Consider the following 22,512-nt stretch of genomic DNA (forward strand, 5'->3'; position numbering starts at 1 on the left):
ATGTCGTTCCGTTGTCGCTCGGCTTCGTATCCCGACACGAAAATTGGCGAAGACCTTCCAGAGTCGCAGGGTGAAGGGAGCCTTTCTTTGGTCTACGATGCAAAGAAAATGGAGAGAGACAAGTCAGTTGAAATGTTAAAAACCAGAAGTGGCCTCTGATTAGAAGGTCGCAAAACCAAATTCAGCCTTTCAAAAAACTGCCATATTCAATCGCAAAGGAAGTCAGTCTGACACAGACACGGCCGAAAATCTAGCGCGAGCAAATACGGAAGGTGTTACCAATAGAGAAAACGCACAGAAAAAAAGAGAAGCTATTTCAACCTCGGTCGGTCACTCGCAGCTTTCCCGCGTTGCACGGCCTTAACCTGATTTTTGTGTGTATTCCGATTGGTTCATTTCACTGTTTGTTTTTCATAGCTTTGTGATTGGCTAAAGTCAATGCTTTGATTCCTGCATAGTTCATAGATGGGACTGGTTATAATTATGAAACGCACCAAATTTCAAATAGAATACAGGTCACCTAGTTCAACTATATTCAGGTTCAAGCCCAACTCGTGGATATCTTGTCAGATTTTTGAGCGCGAATGCGCCAAATTCAAATCCCGCTGTGACCACACACTGTCGTTAAAATATTTGCCGTTACTGTTATCCTAAATTCATCTCCAAGTGTCCAATTGTTAGCGTTTGACCTCTTCCAATCATGTTCCTTAACGATGTTATGTGTATTTGACTTGTTTCTTTTTTTACACGGTCCCACGAGCCTCGAAATTTAAATTTCATGTAAAACATCGCCGGAAGAAAAAGGCCGATTACGTGCGCTGATGACCATCTCTAAGAGCTCATCAAGGGGAACATCTGTCTCCACTCATTCCTTAAGTAAACCCTTTCCCGAGTAAATTTATTTTTAGCAACAGGTTATTACCGTGAAAAGTATCATAATTCCCTTCACGCTGAGATAGCTTTGTTTGGATTGGTTTTTACAGCAATGAGCGTGCTGAATCTCCCAGGAAAGACTTTCCATAAATAAATCTACTCGGGAAAGGGCTCTCTCCTAGGCCAAGTATATGGGAGACAGAGGATGCCCTTGATGAGCTCTCTGATGTATAACCAATAGAGTATCATCGTTACTTACCTCAGTTATGTTGGCAATAGGCGGATAAAGCAATTCTGGCGATCGACTCCTCTCTCGTTCATCGGCGATTGGTAGGAAATAATTCTCGTTGTCGGCACTTTGAATCTTAACTTCGATGCTGGGTAAGTCCTTTTAATTAAATTGAAAGGCAGTACAATCTTAGCAAAAAAGTGACATACGAGATAATCTCCTTGCCTGGGTGTCGATCGCGAAAAAATAATAGGGAGTTTAAGCAACATTGACCTCTACGGCAACGTCCACGCCACAAAGCAAGAATATAATTGGTTACTAAAAAAAGGAAAAATACTCGTGCTGCACGTGGAGCACGAATTTCCGTGCATTTGTTTTCCGTTCTCCACAAAACAACAACGTGAAATCTCCAAAGTTTAGGGTTTGACGACAACGCGAGCACATAACAATGAACCAATCATTTTCGATCATTACTTTAAAACTGTTCGTACCCACCCCGTTATGGGTAGTTCGCAACCGTATTGTTCGAGGTGAACAAAGTGGAATAATGGTGAAATTCTTATGACAGCGCTAAGTTATATTTTGTAGTGACGCTTGTTTAATTCCATAATATTTTTAAGAGAGCTTACCGATCAGTAAGAGATTACTGACTAGGAAGTATTTTTTGGAGGGAATCCTGGAGGTCCAAACGTAACTTTCGAGAACAACAAAGACAATGCTTCTGAGAAGAGCTCTGCCGACTTACCGTTCGTTTGGTTGCGTAAAGTAGGTTTTAGTGCGTCTGGCGGGTCTAAAACACTGGTCACTTTTCACGGGTCACTCGTTACAGGTCATTGTTTTACCTTTTAGAAAGTAACCCCAAACCCTCAATTTGGCTAACCCTAGGCCTAAAAACCAACTTAGCCAAATTGAAGGTTTTGGGTTACTTTCTGAAAGTTAAAACAATGACCTGCAACGAGTGACCTATTCCGAGTGCTCCTTCGATGCAGGAGTCCAAACTACGACCTACTAGTTCGGAAATCGTAATCGGAACGTCGTAGGTTCGACTCCCGCAAAGGACCACTCCGAGTTTTTTTCCAAGTATTTCCGAGTAAACTGATATCGTAAAATAAACCAGTGCTGTTTCTTCATGATCATTTCATTTACCAAGGTAACGTGTAAATTCTCTTGCAGTACAAGGTGGTTCTGGTTTAGTGTCTTTTTACGAACCTTAAGCGTATAATGTCGGTCCCATATCACATGATCATCTTGGATACTTTCGATTGGCTTCTCATCTTCATATGCAGCTGCAATTCAAGTTAAACATAAGACTTTTAGTTGGCATGCATTAAATCGTTAGGGCGACAGGAAGCTATATAACTGTCAAATTTTGAACAAAACAAAATACATTTTATGTCAGATTTTTTTTGGTTCTCCTTGCTGATAGCGCTGTCAATTGGCTGTTTTTATACTAGAGACACTAAATGCGTCTGGACGACTTTGGGCAATTTATTTGAATGCGTCTTTTAGTTCCTCATTTAATTCGTAATGTATAAAGAGAAACGAGAGAAGCATTTATACGTCTACTGAGATAGAGTATTGAAGGAAATCTTTCACAGAGTGCGTCTTTGAGGACACTTTAGAGAGTTTAAGATCTGCGACGCGACGGTAACGAAAACGCCATTTAAAATTGCAACTTAATTCGGGTTTATTAATCTTCTTCGTCATCATGTCGGCTTCTCTAACTTGTAAAAACTGGTGTAACTTTCCAGGAACTGAATTAGGAGGTGCGGTATACACCTTATTCCAAAATGGCCGCCATTTAGATATTCTTTTGTTTTCATTAAAATTAGACCTTGATCCCTCGTTCAAGGCGAAATATTCTGTTGAATTTTCAGCTCAAGAATGAGGCATCAAGGGCTGATTTGAATAAAAACAAAAGAATATTTAAATGACGGCCATTTTGGAATAGGGTCTATTGAATCTACGACAGAAAATTCAATTCTCCGTAAAACTTGAGAATTGGTCATTTCACGTCGCAGATTTGCCGAAAACGTGAAAGAAATGTACAAAAAATGAAAACTGCATGTGCAGAGCGTGCAAAGCTATTGTTTTTGCTCATTAAATATGCACAAGTTGCGACGTTTCCGTTGCCGTCGCGTCGTAGATCTTTAACTCCCTTTTGTCTCGATACAGGGCGAATACACCAATTTCGAGATATTAAAATTCTGTCCTAATCAAAAGGCATCATCTCGAGGCTCTGGGGAATAAACGTAAGGATTTGTGTGAATTTACTTCCCAAAGCCTCGAGATGATGCCTTTTGTTTAGGACTAAATTTTAATATATCTAAATTGGTCTATTAAATAAAAACAAACTGAAAAACGCATTTGTCCAGACGCCGCATAATGCATCTCTAGTATAAAAACGGCTAATGTTACATATCATAATAATGTATTTTGATGCTCTTCTAACTTATTGCCGAAAAGTAACATTACCGTAAACAGCACAGAGTGCTGGGGCGAGGATACAAGATAACGCCGGTTTCACAGATCTTTCTTGCCAACCGTCAGAGCGTTTGAAGATATCTTCCAAAGTATCGAGCTCAAATTGAGCCCAGTCTTCAAATGACCAGCTTCGCAATCTGCAAATTCATTTAAAAAAATATTACGCCTAGGTGATATATACATATGTATATATAGACAGTGACATATTTTTTCTTTACAGTATCAATCAATGTTTTCTGAGCTAAGGATTATCTTGGTCAGTGGTGAGGTCACACGACAAGGTAGATGATTCATATATGGTACCTTTATATGGTACCTTATATCTACCTAAAAACCCGCAGGTGTACCACGGGTGCTATGGAAACGAAAATTATTATAGCAACAGATGCTTTCGATCTCGCATGTTTCTGTGCACATTTTTAAAGGTGCATCATAACATAAAATAAATTGAAAAACGTTTATTTTTAAGCTCCTGAGGCAAATTTTGCAAAATGTTTCAAAGACTAAGAGTGCGCAAACAGACCAAAACGATCCTTATTAACAAAAAAAAAAGTAAAATAACTGTATCATGAATGACGACTGAAAAATAATGTAAATTTCACGAAAATAAAGCTATAAACTTCTTATTGTTTGCTGGTGTTCATTATTCTCAGCTTCAGAAATTAAGCTAACAGCCATTTACTGTAGTGATTTCCGGACATAATATGTTACCATAGTGACGTGAGAGCCTTCATTAAATGATTGCGTCATAAATTGTTTTAGAGAATTGTTGCTCTGTCGATCTTTCTCAAGAACTAAGTGTTTTTTGCTGTATTCAATGATTGTACTACGCTCCTGTATTGATAATATGAACGCTGACGCGAAGATGTAACTTAAGAAATTATAACTTTATTTGAAACAGGATGCATGGGGGTTCCTTTTTCTTACAAGAACAAACAATACTTATTAATTTGCGACAGATCATTCTCGGTTTTCGTTTTTATGTTTTCGTTTCTGGTTATTTATTTAGCCATCATTTACTTTATTTTTATTGTATTTTTTTTAAAACCAAACTGAACTTCAACGCAAGGATTTCATAAAGCGGCCATCGCTTATCAAACAACTGGCGATGAAGGGCTGGGAAAAGTGAACGAGGGGGCAAGCCGTACATTCTCTTGTTTCAGCAATATTATAGTCAAACTCAATACAGAAAATATGAAAAATACTCGTGTTTTAGTATCCGGTAAAACATCACCAACTGCAACCATTCCGTGCCTTTTAACATATGTCGGTACAGTAAAATTGCTGTAAACAACGAATGAATGAAAAATATGCAAAGGACATCCCATCTTCACCAATACAAAGTACACTGAAGTTTGAAATTGGGAAAGTCAGTAAATGTACCGTGGGAAAATGGAACATATATGTTCTTAGTTTCCCTTAAATCACGTGTCTAGCCGGATTAAAGTGGTGAGCTACTCAAATTGCAATCGGCTGAGTTCTTGATTTTGTCGAGAACAAGACCTGAATGATTAATCAGCACAATTTCTTGTCTAGGGTCGGTAAAATGCAGTGAAAGACCTAGGTCTCCCAAGAAAAGAGAAAAAGGCAGGTTATGCAGCGTCACATTATGATGGAACAATCAGTCGGAGAAGGGAACAATCTCGAGCAACTTTCATACGCAAGACACTACTGAAAAGAGAAGTGCTGAACAAACCTACTCATTTGGAAGCTAAGACGAGCCGTCAACCTGAAAAGAGTTCTTGCTCAAGGAGATTGCAAAAGACAAACATGTTGGCAAGTTTGACGTCAATTATACGTCAACGAACGAAATTAAAGCCTTCATGACCTTAAATGGTCGGGCTTTTGCCCATTCGAAGTAGTATTGAGTTTCTTTACTCTATGAGATCCGCAGTCGGCGGTTTCTTATGAATTATTAATTTATAACTGTTGTCTGTAACCATTACCATAGTTTTAAAGCTGTTTTCCTGTCGAATTAACTTCCCCTTTTCCCCCTGCGCATTCTCAAGTTGTATATCTTCGCTTGTACTAAGCCTTCGTTAAGTTTGCACGCAAATAAAGCCTTTATTTGGTCACTCAGTAGTCAGCCCTTTGCTAAGACAGCTTAATTTACATAAGTTAAGAAAATTTGGTTGTCGCCAGACTGAAGCGAGCTTATGAAAAAAGGACGCGTTATGAATCCCTATAAAACCACGACAAATCCATCTCAAAAATTTCTTCTAATAGTTATGATCCTTGCTAAAAGCAGTCATATAACATACAGTTTGCAAAAATATAAGAAAATACGTTGACTTTAGCACAATTTCACTTATTAAAACATGGTCAAAACTATGGTTAATAAACAATTGTTTATGTACGTGAAACGACGGTGTTAAAAACCGAACAAGGAAAAGTTAGTGAATTTGAATTTATGTTCACATAGAGGCAAATATAAACGACGTTTTGCAGCTCTAATGACTTTTTCCTTTTGAACTGAGTTTGAATGTAAAGCGAATTCTTATTCTTTGTTTGAGGCCCTCGTTGCTGTTACCGTAGAAATGCATGAAATGTAATTACCTGAATGGAGGAAAATGGACAACCATTCTTCTTATTTCGTGTAATATGGGATTGAAGTTTTCTTGATGAATTAACCTTGCCTCGATTTGCCTAGTGGAGTTTTATAGCCGGGTACAGCCTAGTTTAGCAAGCTGCCTTGTTTGAATAAGCCCAGTTGTTATATGGGCGATTTAAAGCTCGTGACAGATGACATAAATTGACAGATTCGGTTTGACGTAATAACGTGCTAAACTTAGCGCCAGTTCCGCCAAAAAATGAGTTATTTTCAAAGTCCAAATTTTGACAATATGTACAGATCCATATGATATTTCTTTGCCATTTTTCCCCGCGAGCACTGAATGAAACGTACTTATAATTCAAAAGCCTTATCCCGCCATATTCAGAGAGAGATCAAGTTACAATAACAGAAGATGGCCGAACGCTGATCCTTAATACAAACGAATCAAACTGAGGCCGTCTACATTGCTAATCAGATTGACGAGAGGATATTACCAAAACACAACACAAAACAAATAAGTAGAATTTCTGCTTTTAAGGAAGATAAAATTTTCATTCTGTCTGTTAAACCATTGTAAGTTAATAACTTGCGAAAATGGATGTTTTGACATAGAGTCTGCTCTGTACGCAAGTCTCACCGCGTAAACTACGTAGGCTAAAATCCAAAAAAAGTAAGCGACAATTCCACGAAAGGCAATTTGCAGAAAAAAAAAAAGAGTATTTGTTTTACGAGTTTATCTTTAGATCGCTCGGATTACGTCAGCTGGGCTTACGTTTCAGCAAATACTGCTTTAATTTCACGACGGTTTTCGAAAATCAGCAGCATGGTTACTTGCATGCCGAAGAAATAATTATGATAATACCCTGAATTATTTCCTACTTCCCGCGCTACTTTCACCACCGAAAGTATACAATTTCTTAATTTTGGTGCTGAAAAAAGGTTTCTTCTATGAATTACAGTTAATTTGAAAGAAGCGCCATGTGGTTATAAATTAGAGGGTTATTTTAATCTTCGACTGACTTCCTTGGTTACAATCGTTTTCCTGTTTCTGTATACCCTCGCTGGTTGACTTTTAATTTTAACCATAGTTAGTAGAGGAGTTGCAAGTGTCTAGAGAATCGAAACATGTTTAATACCTAACGATGAAATATTCATTTATTGGCCGTGTATTCTCGCAGGTGCAACTTCCGTTATCTCTGTTTTGAATTGCCAAAGGCTTATTGAGAGAGGCGATTAAGATCATGTTTTTGGTAAACTCGAAATCATAACCAGTCGGACAACTAAGGTACTGATGTTTTCATATATGGTATAAATTGAGGCTAAAAATAATACTAAAGCTGTTTTTCTATCACGTGATACGATTTTTTTTATAAGAACGTCTAATTTTGTAGCTGAGACTGAGAGTTCTTACATATTTTTGCGATGTGAAGCTGAAAACTTTCTTACATCGGTTACCATTCCCTTAACGATATTTTTTCATATTTGGCCGGAATTAACAAATCGAAATTGGTTCAGCGTTGTCTTTTCTCTTATCGACAACGATATTCGTCATCACAGTGGTCAAAATGTTGTTGACTCACGAGGCGCAGCCGACAAATTTTGATAACTGTGATGACTAATATCGTTGTAGATAAGAGAACAGACAACGCTGAATCACTTTAGATTTGTTTTTTTACGGGCAATGTTCAACGCCAAAGAAAGTGTCCTTGCCCCTTGCCCCATGGACACCAGGGGGTTCCAAATTGACGAGTAAAATCGTCTAGCGTTAGACAGAGTAAAATACTAAAGTCTGGCCGGTGGTTCAGGCTAGTTTGTGTGTTAAAGGGTTAACAACTGCATATTTAAACTGAGAAAACCATCGTTATGTAATGCAAAGTATGTCCTTACGTATTTGGGTTAATTTACATTTAGTTAACCTTTACTTTATGCTTTCATTTAAAATACAAATGAGCAAATAAAAAGGTTCTTAGTAAAGTCTCAGCGTGACGAATGTTCTTAATATGTTCTTAAAAATTTGGTTAAGCACAGCCTCAACGTCTCTATAAAGAAAAATTGCATTGTCATCATAAGCCATATGTTTTCTACAAATAAACAGTTGGCATTCGTCATAACATTAAGATCGATATCCACAAGAGGATTCGTGCTGCTTGGATAGAACTGTCATCAGTGTCCAATATTCACAAACTAATGCAGTCATTCAAGCGAGCTGCAGGGACTGTGTTTGGATCGGAAAAACGTGATACCCTAAAAAAGAGTCCCTTTTTGACAGAGTAATCACATCGCTTCCAAAAACATGAATGCTGATAACAGAAAGATATTGCTATTCTTAGTGAATTATACTGAACTGCTCTTTTCTGTTGCTGCTTTATGCTGTTCAGTCTTTCGTAAGATCATCTTGAAAGTTTTTTTATAAAGTATAAACAGTAACCCATAAGGGTTGAAACGTGTCACGACCTCTTGTGTGCTGTGAAACAAGCTTCCGAATATTCAATTTGCTAAGTACCATATTTGGAACAACAAGAGCGAGGGGTTTCCAAATATGGTACTTAGCACTGAAACATTCAACCAATCAGTTCGCACTGAATATTCGGAAGCTGTGAACACGCGTTGCACGTTTCAACCCTTATGGGTTTCTGGTATAAATTAAAGTTCCTACTTTGTTTTTATGTCGTTCTATGTGAAAGCAAACGTGCGATCCGGAGGAAGAATAATTAGTATCCCATAATGCAAGGCGTTTCCTTTTATATTATCAACTGAAATCGTGACGTAATCAGCATCTTCCAGTCATAACGCCGAGATTGTTGTGTTTACAAACAGACCTTGGTTTCAAGGTTTCGGCTCTTAGAGAAGCATATTTGTTATAATTTCATTGCGTGTCGGAAGAAAAATATGGTGTCAAGTTGAATGATTTTACGTGTGTAGAGAAGCTCATGAGAGCTATATCGAATCCTTGAGCGAAAGGCGACGATGCGTAATACCCGATGTTGTTGAGAGTCGATCCTCTGGATGTGCACGTCTCCCTTGCTGGTTCGAATTAATTAACAATTATTCGCCGAAGGCAAAGTGATTATCGGTGAATATTCACCGAGACGAAGTCGAGGTGAATATTCACCGATAATCACTGAGCCTGAGGCGAATAATTGTTTTAGTATAAATACACACGTGATTATTTCAAAAAAGAGAAAAAAAAACATTTTAACGCGAAATCATCTTCACTTACAGTGGCAAAACGACTACTGGCAGCCATTTTGTCCGTCGAGGTGATTATCGGCTGATAATCCGAGATAGCGAGCCAATGAGAGCGCGCGATTTTGTATAATCTCTGAAATCCGCGTTTGTGCGATTGCAATAGTCAAAAATGCCTGATCACAAGTTCCGTAAACTAGCGTATTTTGATAAAATCTTCGACTCCGTAAGTACGAGAAAATGCGGGTCCTTCTGGGTTCTTCTCTGCCAAAATAACTCTTCACCGTCGATCTGCAGGAGTGAAGTTCTTATTTGGAAACAACACGAATCCATATCAAAACGGTACAAATGACTTTATTTATGATCTCTCTTCGGGTCAGTAAACCGTATTTTGAATTATCAGAATACAAGTAGTCTTTCGTTAGTCTCCCACGCAGCCGTTCTTTGTGTGGTCACGCAACGCTCCTCCCCACATAAACTTGTTTGTGTGGTGAGTTTGTGTGGTGATGAGCGTTGCGTGACCACACAAAGAACGGTTGCGTAGGATACTAGTATTCCGTGAGTCTTGATGAATAAATATCAGAAATTAAATACAAAGTGATGAAGTACTGACAGGCACAAATTGCTCACCATTATAATCGACAAAACCTACGAATTAAATCACGAAGAAGGTCGTGTATTTCATCAACCTAGCGTGCCATTTGTGTGGTGAGTTTGTGTGGTGATGAGCGTTGCGTGACCACACAAAGAACGGTTGCGTAGGATACTAGTATTCCGTGAGTCTTGATGAATAAATATCAGAAATTAAATACAAAGTGATGAAGTACTGACAGGCACAAATTGCTCACCATTATAATCGACAAAACCTACGAATTAAATCACGAAGAAGGTCGTGTATTTCATCAACCTAGCGTGCCATTCTGCTATTCCCGTTGGGACGAGATGCCGAAAAGACGTCTGGGATACTGTTCATTCCTCCTCTGCGTGCGATCAAAACAGCAAAAGCTTCGATAACTGGGATTTACATGCGCATGTGATCGTGAAACGATGAGCCCGAGGTTCACATGATGCATAATCCCTTGTCATTAATGATCTTTATTGACCACGCCCACAAGGGGCTTTTTGGGGCCATTTTCAAGTTATTTCTAATATTTCTCATTTAGAAAGCTGCAGCAGTTATTGCGCTCAGGCTATCGAAATATATCATGGCTATTGAGCAGCCATACCTGGTTATTTCAAAAGGACACTGGAGAGGTTTAATTATTCCTATTTTCAAATGAAATTTCTCTCTGATAAATTGGATATAAGACCTTCGCACAAAATACCAGTGATAAATTATTTAAGAAGCTGATTTTAGAGGAAAAGAATCACGCTAGAATTTATTAGATGTATGTTGAGGAAAAAATGATCACATTTCCTGTTCAAAAGGTTACCCGACTGTACAACCTTGGTTATCTTAGCTGGTTTCGAGTTTAAAATATTGTTTAGCCACACTTCTTCTACGTTGCATGAAACCGTTTTTTGCTACGAACTCTGTTTAATCCACAATAGGTATTATTGACGATACGATGATATACGCTAATGAAAAATTAAAAGCTTAACTGAAATGTCATTCCTCTAGCATACCCAAGACAAGGAGGAAATAAATACCGTTGTTGCCCCACCGACGAACTTCGTGAGCTATGCTCCATTGCCCTTTCTCATAAGCGGTCTTCTCCTATTTGTTAGATCTGGCTTTTGAATCCTTGATGCGAAAAACGGAACATCTTCATTGTTCAAAGAACCGCTTTTTTCGCTTGTCACGACAAAATAGGCTATGAGACTCCCTAGAAGTTGCAAAATTGTGTCGTTCTTTCTCATTGTTTGACTTACCAGCAATTGAGCTGTTCCATATTTATAAGCCGAGGGTTTCCAGGGGCAAGCCTTTCATTTACGTCACAAAATACCTTTGTTGTTCCGATATGTAACACTCTCAGAATCTAAAAGAAGTGTTCCTTTTTTCAGAGAATGCACGAAAGGTCAAAACTTTTGTCGACGGGAAAGCCCACTGAGTTTAAAAGTCTACAACGGGCAGGAATGGGTTTTTGAGAAAGATTGTTTTGGCTTAATCGTTAGTGCTAGCCTATGGCGTTCCAAGGAGATTGCATGTTAATATTAATCGACGGTATGGTTGCTTGAAAATAGTTTTAAAATTTAATATACGAGACAGAGAATAGGCGCAGCACGAAGAGTACGGCTTCGTCAGCAGTGCCCAAATAATTACGCAATATTTAGCAGCAAGAAATGCCTTATAATTTGCTATTTCACAATAAACAAAGGATGCAAAGTGCATTTCCCCCCCTTGAGCGCAACTCTTGAACGCAACGTCACGTTTCAATTAAGCACTTTATAAAATTATTTAAAAGAAATGCTTTTAAAATCAGCATCTCAGTTTATCAAAATCATTGAATTATTTATAAAGCCTCGTTTAAAAGGTCGGGCAAATTGATTATTTATGGTGAAATTCGGAGTTAAGTCATTCCCAAATAAGCAGTTTGCTTGTTATGATTTCTCTTATAGAATGTTAAATGAAATGTTCCACAAGATTTAAAACGATTCGTTAGAGGAACAAATTGTCTTTTATATCGACACACATGCATTTTAAGACAAATAACATGTTTTATAAGTTCACCATAGTTAATTCAGAACATCAGAAGGCTAGTGATAAAGAAAAAATATTTATATATGGTCAAGTATGAAAATGATAACGTGGCCCAAAAACCCGCAAAGCCGTCTGTTTTCGAGCTATGAGAAAGGTAAATAATTCCCTCCCTATAAATAATTTACTATACAGCCTCTATACAGAAATGCTTGCACGTGCGACTAACATTTCACAAAGCCAGCTTCTACACTTAATGAGACAAACGAAATATTAAAAGATATTTACATTAGTTCCACTGTTTAAAATGTTTAAAGTCTTGGAAGGTTTTCATTCACAAATAATCATGTTCGGCATTTTCGTTTAATTAATCATTAATCATCTAAGTTTACTTTCTCGTAATTCAAGATAACAGAACCAAACTAGTCGGCCTTTAATTTTGTATAAAAGACGCTTTCTTTCTTAAAAAGGGAACTTCTTATTTGTAAGATTCCAGTGTAAATTTTTCTTGTTTTGTATTTTTCATGAAAGCTTTTTTAACTTCCCTGTATTATTTTTACTTTCTTGATTAAGATATGAATATAAAGTTTATAACTGTGGGGTGTTATTTCAAGGCGAGCCACGATGTTTGAAAAAAAGACAGCAACTAATATAATTAAATAGCGCGCTGAAGTGTTTTAGTCCTAATGAAGAATATACCTTTTTTGTGAGAAATAAATTTTTCACTGCTACGCGTCCAAGTACCATTTTTTTCTAACACTCGTAACACTTTAGCGTTCCAAACCAAGTTAACGAAATCGATGTCGGCGAAGTATGCAAAGCTTCCCTAGGCCGTTTCTTTCGATTGGGGGTGGGGGTGGGGGAGGGGGGGGGGGGGGTGGCAAAACACGTTTGACCAGAAAAGCGAGCTGTTCGATTGTCATACTCAGTAAGGACATGAGTAAAATGCAAAAACAACATCCTTTTCAAAAGAGTTTGAAAAACACCTGGCTTGAGAAGACTCTACAGTAAACTTGCCAAGAAACTGTAAAGAAATAATTTTATGCCTATGGAATTAGGACTAAAAATGACATGTGAATTCGTTTTCAAACCGTTTTCACCGCGTCCTTGAGAGTCGTCGCTTGTCCACACGTGTCAGCTCACGATTTCTGATCTCTTCAGAGCAAGAACCGCACGAAAAAAGTTACCTTACTTTTGAAAAATATCAGAAACTCGAAAAGAATAAGTGGAAGGGTCTTCAGGGGTAAAATGCTGTATCTTCTCCTGACTTTGAAAAGCAAAATTTTGTATTGCAGTTTATTTTGAGTAAATATCAAGAATACAATTTTTTGCTGCAAAGCTCTTTTTACGTCAGATCCTTTAACACAATATGACCACCGCTTCTCTCGAGAATGAAAATGATCAATGGCAATTCCTTATTATTATTTTTTTCGACAAAGCTTCATGCTCGGCACGAAACGCATTCAGAATCTAAATCAACTACAGAAAGAAACAAGAACGACTTCTCGAAATTCGTCGCTCTGGTCTTTTTTTAGCTCGCTATTCCTTGTCGTTTAAGCCTAGTTTTTTAAAGAATCCGGCGATGCCGTGTGACTTTATTTCTTCCAGCATCTCGGGTTCTATCTTTGGTGGATTGACCATATGCTTCGTCTCAGGTGTTGCGACTGGGTAGCCTGTGACATCACGAGCGCAAAAGGAGGGCATTGACAGCTGACTGGGATCCAGGAAATCTGGAAAGAACGAGGCATACATGGTTTCATAGAAAGTGGTTTTGTTGCTGGAAGGCGTTAGGCGAATTTCAACTTCGTGATAGTATGGAACATAGCGACCATCGGGTAAATCGTACAGCAGCCATTTCTCTATAGTCACCTAGACAGGAGAGAACATATAAAACAACATCGATGAAACTGGTATAAGACATTTGAAAAAGAACGCTTAAACAGCAACGGCTCAGTCACTTAGCCGATGAACCTTTTATTCACTGTCTCCATGGAAGTCATTTACGCTCGCCTCGTTGTTGCAATAGCACTCAAAAAGTTGCCTGGAAACTTTGGGTAACGTTCCCATGTATCGACTAGCTTTGCTTTATGATTGGTCCATTTCGTTGTCTAGTGATTTTATAATTAGCCATAGTAATGTCTTTGCTTTTTTGGCTCTCGACTGAAAGCTTCCTCTGTTCCAATGTCTATTTTATTTCTGTCTATTGCGTTTTTGTCGAAGTGAGTAAACTGAGTAAATTTCCTCAAGAATGGATCTTTAGGCATACTATATATTAGTAGCAGCTTACCTTTCCCGTCTTACTGTGTCCTCCCGATTGCCAAGAACACACCTTGAAAGTGCCTCCTTTATTGTCACAAGTAAAGTACGATGGTACTTCAAAGCGAGGAAAGCTTGCACGAGAATTCACGCTGCAGTTTCTGTTAAACCACGCTGCATTGAACTAATAAAACAAATTTTAAGAAAGAGATTAAAGGGATGTACTTTTTTAGGTGACTCCGAAGAAGTACTCCGAATTTTCAAAAAGGCATCCCTTCATTCCTTTCCGTCCCGGGATTAAAATTTACTATCATCTTCTTTACTACCAATGCGAGAGGGCCTGTGAAACGCACTCGGATTTTTTTCCGAGCGAGAATCCCCGAATTATCATCGGAAAGAACCGAACATTAAAATCGAGGTCTGGGAGAACGAGAAAGGGGTGAACAACAAAACCCGACTGACTCGTGGTCGTACTTGTACTTAGATCTAAAGCTCTTACATACCTGGAGGAAGTATCTGTTTTCAATATAAGTGAAGGGAAATATAAAGGTTGTCTCCCAACTCAATCCTATTTTATCATGACGCTGCAAGCCGGCTTTGGCATCTTGCAGAAGCTCGCCAATGTTTGTATGGTTTGTGCATCCTTTGTTATCGCAAATTTTCACAATCTGTGTGTAGAATGTAGAAAACACCCCTGGAAAAGGTGGAGGCAGGGAATAGCTGCCACAAGGATCATTCACAGAGCTGGGACACTTTGGACCGTAAAAACACTGGCACCTGAAACGTACATGTAAAGAAGACCCATTTAAACGGGTTTCAATATTTGCTTGGACTCGCATTCGTCACTTTATTGATTCAAATGTTGGGTGCGTTTGAACAGGTCGTTCAACATTGCTGAAAAGGGTAAAATGTGAAAAGATTTTTGAAAGCCGGTTTAATCAAATTAAAACTGATTTAAACTTTTAGTAAACATCGATTCGCAAATTTCTTGTGCTCTAGAAAATGTTCAATAGGGTTGAAACCGTAAATTTGGTCGGGAGAGTCTGGTTTCTTGGTTTTGGTTTCCCGCAACGAAAGTTTGTGAATGTCAACGGGCAGTCGGGGGGTTCATTCAACATTCGTGATAAAAAAAGAAATGTTGAATTGTTGTCGAAGCAAATGTCAAAAGCCTTAAACTCATTCAACATCGAATCGATTCAAACTCAATTCAACACGGATGATGATGAAGAAAACACGTGCTGCACGAACGGCACGCAGTACAATTCCCTCCCGCACGCAGCAAAACTACCGCGTGAAATTACTAAATTTAAGGTTTTGACGAAAATTACAATAGTCGGTCTTTTTTTCAGCGAGAACTTATGAATCAAGCTGTGGGGTGCTCCGCTAACATTTATAGCCCAACAAGAACATCTTGAAATAATGATCGCAAAACTGACAGTCAAGACCGCGCTAATGTTTGTTTTCAACCTCTTCGTTGTAATTGTTGCCAATGTCTCTCTACACACATGCGCAACTTAAATTTGCACTCGGCTGAGGATGGTTTCAATGTGATTCCTGTTGAGTTTCCTTTGCTAGAGATAGATAACTCACCTTGAATTCGGTGGACAATTGTGCTTTTTTTCAGTCATTTGTTGGGTTCTGCTATCAATCGTGCATTCGTACCATCCCCTGAGGTCCTTAAAACAGTATCTCCCTGGAGGCCCCTGGTCACAAAAGGTCCCGTTTGACCCATCCACGACCAGAAGCAACAACATAAGAGCCAACACAACATCAAGCTTCGTGGACATTTCCCTGAAAAGATAAGGCCGAAAGCCCATTTAATTTATGCTGAAATGAATGAAATGAAGTTGCTTGTTTCAACATCATGCAAAACCAGGATAGAAATCTTTTACTTCCTCGGTAATTACGGAAATTAACTAAGAAACTACGAAGGCTACGGCGACGACAATGCCCCGAAACAATAATAATTAACAACTATTCACCGAAGTGGAGGTGGCCTGTGAGTGGTACGTGGATATACTGTTTTAGCTAATATGTACTATCAAGGTAGCTAGTGTTTAGTATACACTAGCTGTGTTTTCACGACAGCCGTTGTCTCGCTTAACATTCCCGAAAGTGCTTTGTTTGCAGACTTCGTTAAGGGAATTTAAAAGGATACGTGTTTTTACTGGTAAGATTAGGAAGTTTAAGATCTACGACGCGACGGCAAAGAAAACGTCACAATTTTGCTTGCTCGTACAGCATGTGCCTTTTTTAATTTTTGTACATTTCTTTTTACGTTTTCGGCAAATCTGCGACGTAAAATGACCAATTTTCAAGTTTTACACAAGGCTGCGAATGTGAATTTTCTGTCGTAGCTTCAACACCGCGCATCCTAATTTAGTTTCTGGAAAGTTGCGCTAGTTAAGTCACAGGCAGCCCAAGCTCGGTGTACGCTTTATAGACTTTGTATGGGAAAATATACTTTGAGCTTGTAAATGATAAAGTAAGCTGTTAATGTAGAAATAAACTTCACTTACCTCTACGTACAGTTGTCCTCGTCTTTTCTGTGCAATTGGAGGACAAACTGTCTCCGTTTTAGACGGGTTTGTAGCTTTCGAATTTTTGCGATGTCGTAAGTGTCATTTTCCCTCATAAAGAGAAAGTAAGAGAAGAAAGGCTGGTGACTCGCGGCGCGATCTCGTCCCACAAATTGCTTTCGCATCATAAAGCAATGGCCCGAATCGCCATAAAAACACCACAGCCCAGATAAATTTCCTATCACATCAACTCCATTCCGGAACTGCACAGCAATTTTTGGAGGATAAATTCCAACTAATGTTCGGCTTTCTATAATCTTCCCATGCGCTCAGCTAGATGGGCTGTTATAGCTTGATGGCGATCATATTACATTCTGCACTCTCATTGGCAGTCTAATTATAACGCGTGGATAATGTTTCAAATTGGCCAACGAGAGTGAAGAATGTAATATGATCGCCATCAAGCTATAACGTCCGTAGCCACACATCGAGCTGAGCGCATGAGAAGATTATAGAAAGCCGAACACTATTTGGAATTTATCCGCCAAAAATCACTGTATGGTCCCGGAATGGAGTTTATGTGGTAGGAAATTTATCTGGCCTTAAGGCTGCAGTGTTTTTATGGCGATTCAGACCGTTGCTTTGTGATGCGAGAGCAATTTGTGGTACGAGATTGCCGCGAGTCACCAGGCTTTCTTCTCTTTATGAGGGGAAATGACAACTAACGACATCCCAAAAATTCGAAACCTACAAACCTGTCTAAAGCGGAGACAGTTTGCCCTCCAATTGCACAGAAAAGACGAGGATAAATTGTACGTAGAGGTAAGTGAAGTTTATTTCTACATTTACAGCTTACTTCATCATTTACAAGTTCAAAGTATATTTTCCCATACAAAGTCTATAAATCGTACACCGAGCTTGGGCTGCCTGTGGTTAAGTTAGACAAACCGACATAATGACGAAAGACATTAATAAACCTGAACTTGCAATTTTAAATGACGTTTGCGCAGTACCTTCGCGTCGTAGATCTTAAACTCCATATTAAATAAGGAGAGAGCACGTTCCAATACAATTCTAAAAATAATAAAAATAGCACGCTTGTTGTATTTCCGATTTGAATAACCGCAAGTTACTCCTCTTTTATTCGAACGTAATTGCCAACTCGCTTAAGCTACCTAGTTCGGTGGCTTATATTTATTGAGAATTCCACTGAAGTGTGCCGACTCGCTTAACTTTATTAGCGAGTTAGACAAGTAACTGTTTTCACGCGATTTCCGGTTATCACTCGCTAAGCGACCTTTTAAGAACTACTAAGTCTGATAAAAGAGGACAAATAATCGTCTTTACATACATACATACATACATACATGCTTTATTTAAACACGGTAAAACCTTCAGTAAGAATACAATAGCTATAGTACAATAAAATTTAGTACTTAATTACTACAGTAATAAAAATATTGTTTTACAAGGTTGCCGTGTGGGAGCCTAACCCTCATTGTCATAAAATCGATTCACTTCTTTTTTAAAAGATCTAACTGATTCGATCGAACGTAAATTGTTGGGTAAGTTGTCCATAGTGAGGCCGCACTGTAGCTAAAACTTTTTTTGAGATAATTGGTGTTTGGTTTGGCAAAATTAAGCTTCATTTCTAAATTCCTGACATTATATTTTGTGGTGCGAATTGAAAACAGGTCCTGTAGATAATCTGGAGCAAGACCATTTAATATTTTAAACATTAGGATGGCTTTAAGCTTTTTCCGACGCTTAGCGAGATTGTCCTGGCGGAGTGAGGTAAGAAGATGGTTAGCACTCACGTCGTAACTACTCTTGGTGATAACCCTTGCCGCCCTGTTCTGCATTTTTTGCAGTTTATCGCACAGAGTCAACCCGCATTCCAGCTTTTGTTTTGCGGAGCTCTGCTTCACAAAGAAGTGAACTCACCAAATTTGAGGTTGTAACGGCCACGCAAGCATTCAAGTTTTGAAACCACTCGTACCAATTTATCGTTAAGATAACTCACCCACGTTGGTAGTGCAGACGTACGTTTTCCGGTGACGTTTTTCGTCGCCGTCTCCGCTGTTGATAAGAGGGAACTTTAGCAAATACAACGGCGACGGCAACGAGAACGTTACAAACTTGCATAATTAAGTGGGCAAAAACAATAGCTTTGCACGCCCTGCACGTGCGTTTTTCACTTTGGTCCATTTCTTTGCCGTCGTCAGCAAAACAACAACGTGAAATAGGCAAATTTGAGGTTTTTATGAAGAACGTCAGCACTTGAAGATAAATTAAGCGCCGCTCATAACAGTTTCATTCCTGAGGGCTGACACACCTTTGTCATATTGAAATGCGTGGAATAGTCGTGAAGTGATTGCCATAACGCGAATTAATGTTCTTAGACGATGTTCTCGTTGCCGGCTATGTAAACACGGAAAAAAGTCCTCTATTGCTTTTATAAAATGTTTCTCATGAATAACAATTCAACTGAAGAAGGAAAATGCTAGGTTTTTTTTACTTCCTGATTGAAACAGATTTTCCTGATTCACGCTCATGTTTTCATACCAACCTATCAAAACGCGCGTGTGACAAGGCATAACCAATAAAAATTCGTGTGAGGTCACAGCCGTGTTTACATACTTTCATCTATACGCTTCTATTGACCAATCAGAGTGAGCGTACTATCCTTATTGTTTACGCCGCAGTGAATGAGCCTGAAGCGAACGAGCGAGGCAGCTCTCTAAATCGGGAGAAGAACACATTTTTCTTCGAAACTCAAGGGATTGTCGTCGAAGGCGCAAGGAATTGTGGTTATGCGCGAATGGGGGAATTAAGATGCGCGTTATGATCATCAGATCCTGCTCTGTTTTTCATTTCGCCCCTCGTATCCTCAAACTATAGATAGTTTCACTGTCACGCAAATTAACAAAAAAACAAATTCAACATAGTTTAATGAAAAAGGCCAAAAACTTGGAATGTTGTAGGAAACAAATGTTTTAACCACCTCTCCAATTCTCAGGCCCGTGCGGTACATCGTTTCTGAATTATTTGTCGAAGCGTTTCACATCTGAAGTTCACTTTGCGATGAAAGCGCTTACTTTTCGCTCATGAAATAAAATACATGTGTATGAACACATCTCCTAATGTACTTAAAAGGCTCAAACTGTTGAAATTCCTAGGGATAAACTTTTTTTTCAGCCAAATAGCCTAGTATCAAGGTGGCAAGCAATATGGCCAATGTTATATTTTCGAAACGAAAGACGAAACAGAAAATGAAACTTGAAAAAAGAGTTATTTCTAGGTCATCTTCAACCTCCTTTAGACAAAAATTCAGAAGACCTTGCCATTTTGATGTTAGAATTTGATGACGTCATTGTGAAGAACATCTATTGTTTTCATTTTTCTATCGAGTGGAGTCCAAAAGGAGGTCCAATTGGGGTTCATGTTTTGTACCGTACTTGCACAAGACGTATTAAAATCGCCATTCAATTCAACGCACGAACTGTCGTTAAATTACCGCAAGCATAACTGATCATCTCCCTTCCCCTCGTTTCGCGGTTATTCTATCCCGTTCACTTCTTACATGTGGACGAAGTATCCTTAAAAATAAATTGGTACAAGCAATGAAAATAGGGAATGAAAGATTCTCTGTTGCAGGCTCACTTGGCCGTCAAAACTTCAAATTTGGTAATTTCACGTCGCCCTTATGCAGAGTACCGCAAGAATCCGTCCTAAAATCCGTGCTGCACGTGCAGCGCGATTATGATATCATTAATTGTTTTGCGCCATTGTTGTTGCCGTCGCCATAGAAATTAGGGAGCTTAAGATTTTACGACGGCGACGGCAACAGCAACGCCTCAAAACAATGATAAAAAAGGGCATAGATAATCGTGCTGCACGTGCAGCACGGATTTTAGGACGGATTCTTGCGGTACTCTGCATAACGCGACGTGAAATTACCAAATTTGAGGTTTCGAGGACAACGTGATGAGAATGCAACAGAGAATCTTTCATTCTCTGTTTTCACTTTGTAACTGCTCGTACCAATTTATTTTTAGGATACTTCGCCAAAATTGTAAGATGTGAACGAGATAGAATAACTGCGAAAATACTATGATAAAGCAAAGTGATATTTCGAAGTGACGTTTTCGTTAAAGTCGTCGTCGTAGATCTTAAGGTCCCTATTAAACTGCTCAAAAACCGCCTCCGTTGGATGGGTCATATCTGTCGCATGAACGATATCAGAACAGTGAAAGCACTGCTATTTGGCTAGTTGGAAGGTTCTAGAAAAGTGGGTCGTCCACTTCTACGTTACAAGGACAGTCACGTGCAAAATGGCTCTGCAGCGTAGTGAAGCTGTAAATGAATGGAACTCTGTAGTGAATGATCGCAACAGGTGGACAGCACTCATACAAAATGTGTTTAAAGTGTACAACCAGAAAAGAAAAGCTGACTACGAACGACGACGACAGAAACACCATAAATGCCAACACTAAAAGTCATAAGTGTAAGTCTTTATACATGTTGGTAACTGTGTTCTATATCCGTATCGGATAACAAAGGCGATATATATATGTTGCCGTCGCCGTAGTAAAATCTTAAGCTCCCTAATACTAGTGTTCAACGGCAACTTCGAATAACTCAAAATAGACTCGAGCCCGAGCAAATACAACAAGGAGTCCAGAATTATGCATGTTTGTCGTGAGTACTTAACCAATCACAATTTGTGTGTTTCCTAAGAGTTAATCATTTTTAATTAACTCACATTCAATCTCACGTTATACATTACGCGCACCAATTTACGAAACCAAAAATGGATGTCGCTTTGTGCTGCTGAATTTTATCGAAATTCCGTCAATATATTGCTTTTAAAACGTGCGTCAAGATAACTGAGACGTGGGGTTTCAAAACCGAGACCAACGAATCAGACGAGATGCCAAAAATAAGTCTTCCAGAGGGCTCGACTCGGTTTTTCCCTAGAATTTCTTCCAGTTTTCTCGGGGCGGTCTCCAGTTTAGTTTTTTGGTCTATCTGCAACCACGAAAAGCGGTTGCATTAGTCATTGAGGTTGCCGTCCTGTAATGAGCTTTTATAACTTTCTATAAAGTAACTGGACGCAAAATAATGATTCTTTTGTTTGTTCAAATTTACCGTGAGTTTGAACGTGACGTATTTCGTAATTGGGACCAAACTGGTGCGATCAGAACTGAAAGTTAAGGGGTGACAATTTAAACAGAGTTCAGTTTAAGCTTAACTAATAATCTGCGTCCCAAGTAATTTTTATTCGGAAACACGATCGAAAGTTTGGTTTTATCAAACGATCGAGTTGATAAACATTTAAGGCAACTTAACCACCTTAGGAGGCGAATTGTTTCTTTCTTTAGAGACTTGTCACTTCATTTTTATTTTAGCGACTTCTAGTATATCAGGGTCGAGAAACAGCGTCAAAGAGTCAAAAGCAAAGGTGAGCATTCATCTACTTCGGTTGAAGGAACAGATGCTCACTTCAAGACAGTTTTGGGAGTAAAATAATTTTTGCAAACTTCAGTCTAAGTTACACTTCGCTAAATTAAATAGCCATATACAGGCTATCACATTCATCCGAATAACATAAAATAAAACTCAAAAACTGTTCTATGAAACTGACAAAACTACCTACGCTTATCTTCACTTGATCCTTTCCTTTTCAACCAGCTAAGGGCGGAGATAGTGGCTGCAGCTTCGAATCCGTCGCAAATCAGAACACGGAGTGCCTTTTATACTGCGCGTTGCG

General features: G+C 38.8%; 2 protein-coding genes across 4 annotated transcripts in view; both read right to left on the minus strand.

Annotated features, from left to right (window-relative positions):
- LOC137997948 (uncharacterized) overlaps nucleotides 1-11,195 on the minus strand; it is a 12,875-nt gene extending 1,680 nt beyond the window's left edge. Inside the window, exons 1-5 of one of the 2 annotated variants that reach the window (XM_068844288.1) lie at nucleotides 6,143-6,293; nucleotides 3,578-3,723; nucleotides 2,312-2,388; nucleotides 1,133-1,261; nucleotides 1-92 (exon numbers count right to left, since the gene is read on the minus strand). The exon at nucleotides 1-92 is cut by the window's left edge and continues 103 nt beyond it. In XM_068844288.1, coding sequence (XP_068700389.1) covers nucleotides 1-92; nucleotides 1,133-1,261; nucleotides 2,312-2,388; nucleotides 3,578-3,723; nucleotides 6,143-6,168 — 470 coding nt within the window. In that variant the 5' untranslated portion in view covers nucleotides 6,169-6,293. Of the gene's footprint in view, nucleotides 93-1,132; nucleotides 1,262-2,311; nucleotides 2,389-3,577; nucleotides 3,724-6,142; nucleotides 6,294-10,976 lie in introns of those variants that run through there. The other variant, XM_068844287.1, reaches the window with a different exon arrangement.
- Nucleotides 11,196-13,229: 2,034 nt separating this feature from the next.
- Nucleotides 13,230-22,512, minus strand: LOC137995295 (uncharacterized). Of its 2 annotated transcripts, none has more exons than XM_068840867.1 (5): nucleotides 22,395-22,493; nucleotides 15,811-16,011; nucleotides 14,724-14,997; nucleotides 14,252-14,404; nucleotides 13,230-13,833 (listed from the first exon to the last, which is right to left on the minus strand). In XM_068840867.1, exons 2-5 carry the CDS (start codon nucleotides 16,005-16,007, stop codon nucleotides 13,504-13,506), a joined length of 954 nt encoding a protein of 317 aa, XP_068696968.1. In that variant the 5' UTR covers nucleotides 16,008-16,011; nucleotides 22,395-22,493; the 3' UTR covers nucleotides 13,230-13,503. The 2 variants fall into 2 exon arrangements, with proteins under 2 accessions (XP_068696968.1, XP_068696969.1); XM_068840868.1 differs by having other exon boundaries at nucleotides 13,256-13,833; nucleotides 22,399-22,512.

Source organism: Montipora foliosa, chromosome 3, assembly GCF_036669935.1.
Source record: "Montipora foliosa isolate CH-2021 chromosome 3, ASM3666993v2, whole genome shotgun sequence".
In the NCBI taxonomy this organism is placed as follows: domain Eukaryota; kingdom Metazoa; phylum Cnidaria; class Anthozoa; order Scleractinia; family Acroporidae; genus Montipora; species Montipora foliosa.